Genomic DNA, 8462 nt, shown 5'->3' on the forward strand with positions numbered 1-8462 from the left:
GCACGTTTATAAAATGGTTCAGTTGTACAGGGCAAAGTACATGTATTAGCCCCAGGTCTGGGGTACAGACAGGAGCAGTACCATAGAGAGATAAACCCACAACATAGAGCTAAGCGGTCCCTAGAAGGCCTTGAGGTTGAGGTGAGGGTTAAGGTGATGGAGCGGGTTACCTTGGACAGGCGATGCCCAGTAGTCCCTCCGAATGCTTTGAGGTTGAGCTGAGGGCCAGAGTAGAAGGGATCCGCCTGGGCCTTCCGACCAGCCAGTAGATGGTGATTAGAACCTGGAGGAGAGATCACTGCTTTGGGCGGAACATCATCTTTCATCATTATGTAGAGGACAGGCCGCTCCCGTCCACGACGTAGACTAGAGAACAGTCGCAGCAGGGCCGCTCCCGTCACGACGTAGACTAGAGAACAGTCGCAGCAGGGCAGCTCCCCGTCACGACTGAGACTAGAGAACAGTCGCAGCAGGGCAGCTCCCCGTCACGACGTAGACTAGAGAACAGTCGCAGCAGGGCCGCTCCCGTCACGACTGAGACTAGAGAACAGTCGCAGCAGGGCAGCTCCCCGTCACGACGTAGACTAGACCACAGTCGCAGCAGGGCCGCTCCGTCACGACGTAGACTAGAGGACAGTCGCAGCAGGGCCGCTCCCCGTCACGACGTAGACTAGAACAGTCGCAGCAGGGCCGCCTCCCCGTCACGACGTAGACTAGAGAACAGTCGCAGCAGGGCCGCTCCCGTCACGACGTAGACTAGAGAACAGTCGCAGCAGGGCCGCTCCCGTCCACGACGTAGACTAGAGAACAGTCGCAGCAGGGCCGCTCCCCGTCACGACGTAGACTAGAGAACAGTCGCAGCAGGGCAGCTCCCGTCACGACGTAGACTAGAGAACAGTCGCAGCAGGGCCGCTCCCGTCACGACGTAGACTAGAGAACAGTCGCAGCAGGGCCGCTCCCCGTCACGCGTAGACTAGAACAGTCGCAGCACGTCACGACTAGACTAGAAACAGTCGCGCAGGGCCGCTCCCCGTCACGACGTAGACTAGAGAACAGTCGCAGCAGGGCCGCTCCCCGTCACGACGTAGACTAGAGAACAGTCGCAGCAGGGCCGCTCCCGTCGCGACGTAGACTAGAGGACAGTCGCAGCAGGGCCGCTCCCCGTCGCGACGTAGACTAGAGAACAGTCGCAGCAGGGCCGGTCCGACGTAGACTAGAGAACAGTCGCAGCAGGGCCGCTCCCCGTCCACGTAGACTAGAGAACAGTCGCAGCAGGGCCGCTCCCGTCACGACGTAGACTAGAGAACAGTCGCAGCAGGGCCGCTCCCAGTCACGACGTAGACTAGAGAACAGTCGCAGCAGGGCCTCCCCGTCCGACGTAGACTAGAGAACAGTCGCAGCAGGGCCGCTCCCGTCACGACGTAGACCAGAGAACAGTCGCAGCAGGGCAGCTCCCCGTCACGGCGTGACCAGAACTGTCGCAGCAGGGCCGCTCCCGTCCACGACGTAGACTAGAACAGTCGCAGCAGGGCCGCTCCCGTCACGACGAGACTAGAGAACAGCCGCAGCAGGGCCGCTCCCCGTCACGACGTAGACTAAACAGTCGCAGCAGGGCAGCTCCCCGTCGCGACGGTAGACTAGAGAACAGTCGCAGTGAGAGATTCTCTGCGATGGGAATTATGACAGTTCCAAGTCACAGCTCAACACAAACAATCCAAGTACAAAATCCACTTACGTTTCTCAGCCTCCTTTTGCTCTCTGCACACCTGAGAAGAACATGAGATCCTCTTAGTCCGAGCAAAGACACACTGACGTTTACCCATGGCTCCTCACTAACAAAAGGTGATCTATTATGGACAGTCTATAAAATATTATTCTGTTTAAACAGTCACTCTGATAGGACTCATGTGAAACACCATACTGTGGACTGCTCATCCAGCCACGTGATTTAGCTGCCAAGTCAAAACAGACAACCCACTATCAACACCATACAATCAGTGATACCACAGAGCTGTATAACCCGATATACACAGCCACAGGCCAGTGTGCGCAGCGTGTCATTAGTGAGTCCAGTCCGTGTACCCTAACGTTTCCAACCAATGAGACGCTGGCCAAGAAATACATTAAACACAGTCTATACGTCTAACATCACTATAAGTCCAGCAGCTGGGGATGAAAACCCATATTAAATCCTCCACTTGCATTTGATTTGTTCTACAAATAATAACAATATATAGACCAAATAAGAGGCGTTTTACCTGAGTGTAGCGCGTGTGGACAGGTCTTGCAGGTCTCCAGGATGAAACAGCTGAGCCTCGTGTAGACCGAGTGTACCACCGCTCTCAGAAACATTCACATTGTCCTGGAGGGGGAGGGGCCAGGGGGAGGGGCCAGGGGGAGGGGCAGACAGGGGAGGGGCCAGACAGAACAATCAGAAGGCTTGGCCTAAGGATGATCATATGACTGGTGGGAGGAGTCTCTTAATAGCTTTCCAGGATCCTTTCCAAACAAGTGGAACCAAATGTGCTTGACCAGCCCCCACTCAGCTCAACCGCCCCCACCCAGCTCGACCCCGCCCCCACTCAGCTCAACCGCCCCCCACCCAGCTCGACCCGCCCCCCCACCCAGCCGACCCGCCCCCACCCCGCTCGACCCGCCCCCACCCAGCTCAACCGCCCCCACTCAGCTCAACCGCCCCCACTCAGCTCAACCGCCCCCACTCAGCTCAACCGCCCCCACTCAGCTCAACCGCCCCCACTCAGCTCAACCGCCCCCACTCAGCTCAACCGCCTCACTCAGCTCAACCGCCCCCACTCAGCTCAACCGCCCCCACTCAGCTCAACCGCCCCCACTCAGCTCAACCGCCTCCACTCAGCTCGAACCGCCCCCCACTCAGCTCGAACCGCCCCCACTCAGCTCGAACCGCCCCCACTCAGCTCGAACCGCCCCCACTCAGCTCAACCGCCCCCACTCAGCTCAACCGCCCCCACTCAGCTCAACCGCCCCCACTCAGCTCGAACCGCCCCCACTCAGCTCGAACCGCCCCCACTCAGCTCGAACCGCCCCCACTCAGCTCGAACCGCCCCCACTCAGCTCGAACCGCCCCCACTCAGCTCGAACCGCCCTCACTCAGCTCGAACCGCCCCCACTCAGCTCAACCGCCCCCACTCAGCTCAACCGCCCCCCACTCAGCTCGAACCGCCCCCACTCAGCTCGAAGCTCGAACCGCCCCCCACTCAGCTCGAACCGCCCCCACTCAGCTCGAACCGCCCCCACTCAGCTCGAACCGCCCCCCACTCAGCTCGAACCGCCCCCCACTCAGCTCGAACCGCCCCCACTCAGCTCGAACCGCCCCCACTCAGCTCGAACCGCCCCCCACTCCCAGCTCGAACCGCCCCCCACCCAGCTCGACCCGCCCCCACCCAGCTCGACCCGCCCCCACAGCTCGACCCGCCCCCACCCAGCTCGACCCGCCCCCACCCAGCTCGTCGCCCCACAGCTCGACCCGCCCCCACCCAGCTCGACCGCCCCCCACCCAGCTACGACCCCGCCCCCCACCCAGCTCGACCCGCCCCCACCCAGCTCGACCCGCCCCCACCCAGCTCGACCCGCCCCCACCCAGCAATAGCCCCCACCCAGCTCAACCACGCCCCCACCAGCTCAACCGCCCCCACCCAGCTCAACCGCCCCCACCCAGCTCAACCGCCCCCACTCAGCTCAACCGCCCCCACTCAGCTCAACCGCCCACCCAGCTCAACCCGCCCCCACCCAGCTCAACCCGCCCCCACCCAGCTCAACCCGCCCCACCCAGCTCAACCCGCCCCCACCCAGCTCAACCCGCCCCACCCAGCTTCAACCGCCCCCACCCAGCTCAACCGCCCCCACCCAGCTCAACCGCCCCCACCCAGCTCAACCGCCTCCACTCAGCTCAACCGCCCCCACTCAGCTCAACCGCCCCCACTCAGCTCAACCGCCCCCACTCAGCTCAACCGCCTCCACCCAGCTCAACCCGCCCCCACCCAGCTCAACCCGCCCCCACCCAGCTCAACCCGCCCCCACCCAGCTCAACCGCCCCCACCCAGCTCAACCGCCCCCACTCAGCTCAACCGCCCCCACTCAGCTCAACCGCCCCCACTCAGCTCAACCGCCCCCACTCAGCTCGTCACATCACTAGAACCTTAAACAGTTTCAGATCTGCCACACTCAGCAGGAACCAGCGAGCAGGAAACCACAGAGAACGACTTCCTGAAATGCCCGGGTCGTGGAACTACTGTCACCCTGGCAGACAGAGATCCCTCTGCCTTCTCATATGAAGTGTAGAAGGGCTCCACGCAGGGAACTCACCAGTCCAGCCATTGGAGTAGACAGGGTGTTCACTCTCTTAATGAGGCCTGGTTTCAACCGGTTGATGAGACTGAGGAAGGAGGGACAGAGGGAAGGACGAGTTAGACAGTGTGACCATCGACCACACCTGGACCTGGTACTTAAACCACTAAGGTGTTTATAGAACCACCGCCTATGGGATTCATTCATCACTACTGGCAGAGCAGGACTCCATTCTCCAGATATATACAGACTACAGTTCCCATAATACTCACTGGCAGAGCAGGACTCCATTCTCCAGATATAGACAGACTACAGTTCCCATAATACTCACTGGCAGAGCAGGACTCCATTCTCCAGATATATACAGACTACAGTTCCCATAATACTCACTGGCAGAGCAGGACTCCATTCTCCAGATATATACACTACAGTTCCCATAATACTCCCTGGCAGAGCAGGACTCCATTCTCCAGATATATACACTACAGTTCCCATAATACTCACTGGCAGAGCAGGACTCCATTCTCCAGAGCAGAGCGGAAGTTGTTGCTTCCGAATGATTTATTTGTCACTTCCTATAAAACAGGAAGAGGAAAGAACACAATACCACTGTCACATCTTAAACTAACAAGCAAACATGCAAGTGTCATTTTTTTTTTGTTTACTAAATGTCCTCTTGGATCACAGATTATGATCTATACTTACCTAGTGCATAATTATGTTGTTTTTTTTAAATCAGATCTCATTGCTGTTACAGTCCAAAAAGTAATAAACAAATCAATGTTTCATATTATTTTAAACACGGCTCCTTATAAAAAGGTCTGAGACGACAAGAAAATGAGAAAGCCCAGCGGGGGTAAAGAGAAAGCCCAGCGGGGGTAAAGAGAAAGCCCAGCGGGGGTAAAGAGAAAGCCCAGCGGGGGTAAAGAGAAAGCCCAGCGGGGGTAAAGGGGGGTAATGAGAAAGCCCAGCGGGGGTAAAGGGGGTAATGAGAAAGCCCAGCGGGGGTAAAGGGGGTAATGAGAAAGCCAAGCGGGGGTAAAGGGGGGTAATGAGAAAGCCAAGCGGGGGTAAAGGGGGTAATGAGAAAGCCAAGCGGGGGTAAAGGGGGGTAATGAGAAAGCCAAGCGGGGGTAAAGGGGGTAATGAGAAAGCCAAGCCGGGGTAAAGGGGGTAATGAGAAAGCCAAGCGGGGGTAAAGGGGGGTAATGAGAAAGCCAAGCGGGGTAAAGGGGGTAATGAGAAAGCCAAGCGGGGGTAATGAGAAAGCCAAGCGGGGGTAATGAGAAAGCCAAGCGGGGTAAAGGGGGTAATGAGAAAGCCAAGCGGGGGTAAAGGGGGTAATGAGAAAGCCAAGCGGGGGTAAAGGGGGGTAATGAGAAAGCCAAGCGGGGGTAAAGGGGGGTAATGAGAAAGCCAAGCGGGGTAAAGGGGGGTAATGAGAAAGCCAAGCGGGGTAAAGGGGGGTAATGAGAAAGCCAAGCGGGGTAAAGGGGGTAATGAGAAAGCCAAGCGGGGTAATGAGAAAGCCAAGCGGGGTAAAGGGGGTAATGAGAAAGCCAAGCGGGGGTAAAGGGGGGTAATGAGAAAGCCAAGCAGGGTAAAGGGGGGTAATGAGAAAGCCAAGCAGGGTAAAGGGGGTAATGAGAAAGCCAAGCAGGGTAAAGGGGGTAATGAGAAAGCCAAGCAGGGTAAAGGGGGGGTAATGAGAAAGCCAAGCAGGGTAAAGGGGGGTGTTGGAAAACCAAGCAGGGTAAAGGGGGGTAATGAGAAAGCCAAGCAGGGTAAAGGGGGGTAATGAGAAAGCCAAGCAGGGTAAAGGGGGGTGTTGGAAAACAAGAAGCCCAGTCTGAGAACACCTCATCTGTTCCCCAGAAAACCTTCATTGTAAATTAGAATGTGTTCTCTATTTAACGAGCCGAGTCAGTTAAGGTAAAAAACTAAATGCAAACAGTTACATCTACTCCTTTAGATGATGCATCGGTAATAAAAGTGTTTATTTAAAAACTGATGGGAGTTTTAACAGGAACTTTAAGTGTTATGGTAATGAGATGTTTGTACGTAATATCGTTTCATGTAGACTTCAACTATACTGAACAAGAACATAAAAACACAACATGTAATGTGTTGGTCCCACGTCTCACGAGATGAAATAAAACATCTCTCAAATTGTGTCCATCCCTGTTAGTGAGTATTTTAAACCTGTCAAGATAATCCGTCCACCTGACAGGTGTGGCACATCAAGATGATTAAACAGCATGATCATTACACAGGTGCACCTTGTGCTGGGGGCAATAAAAGGCCGCAAAAATGCACAGTTTTGTCACACAACACAATTCCCCATCTGAACGGCGCTGGGGCACTGTTGCCCCATCTGAACGGCGCTGGGGCACTGTTGCCCCATCTGAACGGCGCTGGGGCACTGTTGCCCCATCTGAACGGCGCTGGGTCACATCACGTGACAAGCTGGGGTCTGCTGGACACTGTTCCCAATCCCCTTGGTGGGAGTCTGTTCGGTCATTCATTCACTGTTCCCCTCACACCCCCTCCAGCTCTCCCTGTCCCCTACCCCTAGTGCCCCTCTCCTCTACCTCTGAGAGGGAACAGAACGCAGCCTGCCACCTCTCTGAAGCTCAACACTGCCACTGTCCGATGAGGAAAACTATGAGGGAATCATATGAGCCGTGGTAAAGTTATAAAATGTGATGATTCAAAATGCAAAAAACGGCACATCTCAAAAAAAGAACAAAGACGTGCATGACGTCATCCACTCCAACAGCACAGATAACCCTCAAGGTTCTATTTGCAAAACGGTGAAGTAAACCCGTGTCCTTTTATACGTGTATTGATCCGTGCGCTATAAAGCGTATATGACTCTTAAACCTGAACCCGTTCACAGTTCACACTCAGTTCCACAGTGGCTTCCACTGTCAACACCGTCACCAATTATTTGCATTACAGGATTATAGCACGTTTTTACGTGTCATGAGGTGATGTTATGATCGTCATAAACCAGTAGATTTAATGAGTGAGCCTCTGTCTGTAAAATGTATCACGTGGAACAATTACCCAAATGTAATTAGATAATGAATAAGACAGGACTAAGTTTGGACGAGCGGGAACAATGAACTTTCCTCTTAAAAAGTGTGAGACACCTTTGACGTAGAGCCCTGTAGGCTGTTGTAGTCTTATCAAAAACATTTACCTGGATATATTTAGTTCGTCACATCAACCCAATCACGGATCAAACGAGAGGTTTTCGACGTGGTTATAAATGAATGATCTCCAACCTACCTCCATCCACCGTTGAGCCTCAGGGAAGGCGTCTTCACAGGTCACACTGGTCTGTTCTCGCCACTCCATCTCACCACACAGGCCTCAAACAGACAAGGGACTTGTATTCTAGTTGAAAGAGAACAAGACAAGGTCCTTATTGATATCGTTATGCCTCCGCTAAATACAAAACAAACAGCTTCAATCAAAGCATTTCCCCTGTCGACTAAGACACAATTATCCAGCGATGACGGTATTGTAAAAAAAAAATGTGTTACCTGCGTCAAACTTCAGCTGCGATACTTGAAAGTCTAAACTCTGCTCACCGGAGAACGATTCCCGTTAATTGACTTCCGCGCGCCTCGCAAGGGGTCACTTGACACCAAACATTATTGACACGTGCAATAAACTAAAGTGGGCGTTTCCTGATGTTTGAAACGTCATCCTGTTCTGCAGCTGACGGTGTTTCTCTTTACTGAACACCAGGGGGCGTCACGGAGTCATAACGCGGCCTTCGCTGCTCACGTCGCTGTCTTCAGTGAAGAAGAAGGAGTTCCACTAAATAACACAGCCACAAAGTCAGATTCTACAGCCACAAAGTCAAAATATGGCTACAAAAATGTGCTTTTTGGGTCTTCATCTGAGATTTGGGTTATGTATAAGGTAAGCAGGGTGGTTAAGGTTAATTTAAAGAAGAGAAATTGTCAGAGAGACAGAGAGAGAGAGAAAGAGAGTGAGGGAGAGAAAGGAAGAGGGAGACAGAGAGAGAGGGACAGAGAGAGAGGGACGGAGAGAGAGAGAGAGAGAGAGAGAGAGAGAGAGAGAGAGAGTCAGAAAGGCAGACAGAGAGGGGGAGAGAGAGG

The 8462-nt window shown here is 54.4% G+C and overlaps 1 protein-coding gene and 1 long non-coding RNA gene across 2 annotated transcripts; one reads left to right on the top strand and one right to left on the bottom strand.

Moving 5' to 3' along the window:
• Positions 1–259: 259 nt before the first annotated feature.
• LOC135537265 (uncharacterized) lies at positions 260–2336 on the bottom strand. The gene is made up of 3 exons (XR_010455187.1): positions 2259–2336; positions 1736–1766; positions 260–283 (listed from the first exon to the last, which is right to left on the bottom strand). It is a non-coding gene; the product is annotated as an uncharacterized LOC135537265 (long non-coding RNA).
• A 123-nt stretch (positions 2337–2459) lies between these two features.
• On the top strand, positions 2460–4182 carry LOC135537264 (uncharacterized). The gene is made up of 2 exons (XM_064963459.1): positions 2460–2466; positions 2513–4182. Exons 1-2 carry the CDS (start codon positions 2460–2462, stop codon positions 4180–4182), a joined length of 1677 nt encoding a protein of 558 aa, XP_064819531.1.
• The last annotated feature ends 4280 nt before the right edge of the window (positions 4183–8462 follow it).

This window comes from Oncorhynchus masou, unplaced genomic scaffold (assembly GCF_036934945.1).
Source record: "Oncorhynchus masou masou isolate Uvic2021 unplaced genomic scaffold, UVic_Omas_1.1 unplaced_scaffold_7354, whole genome shotgun sequence".
Classification (NCBI taxonomy): Eukaryota; Metazoa; Chordata; class Actinopteri; order Salmoniformes; family Salmonidae; genus Oncorhynchus; species Oncorhynchus masou.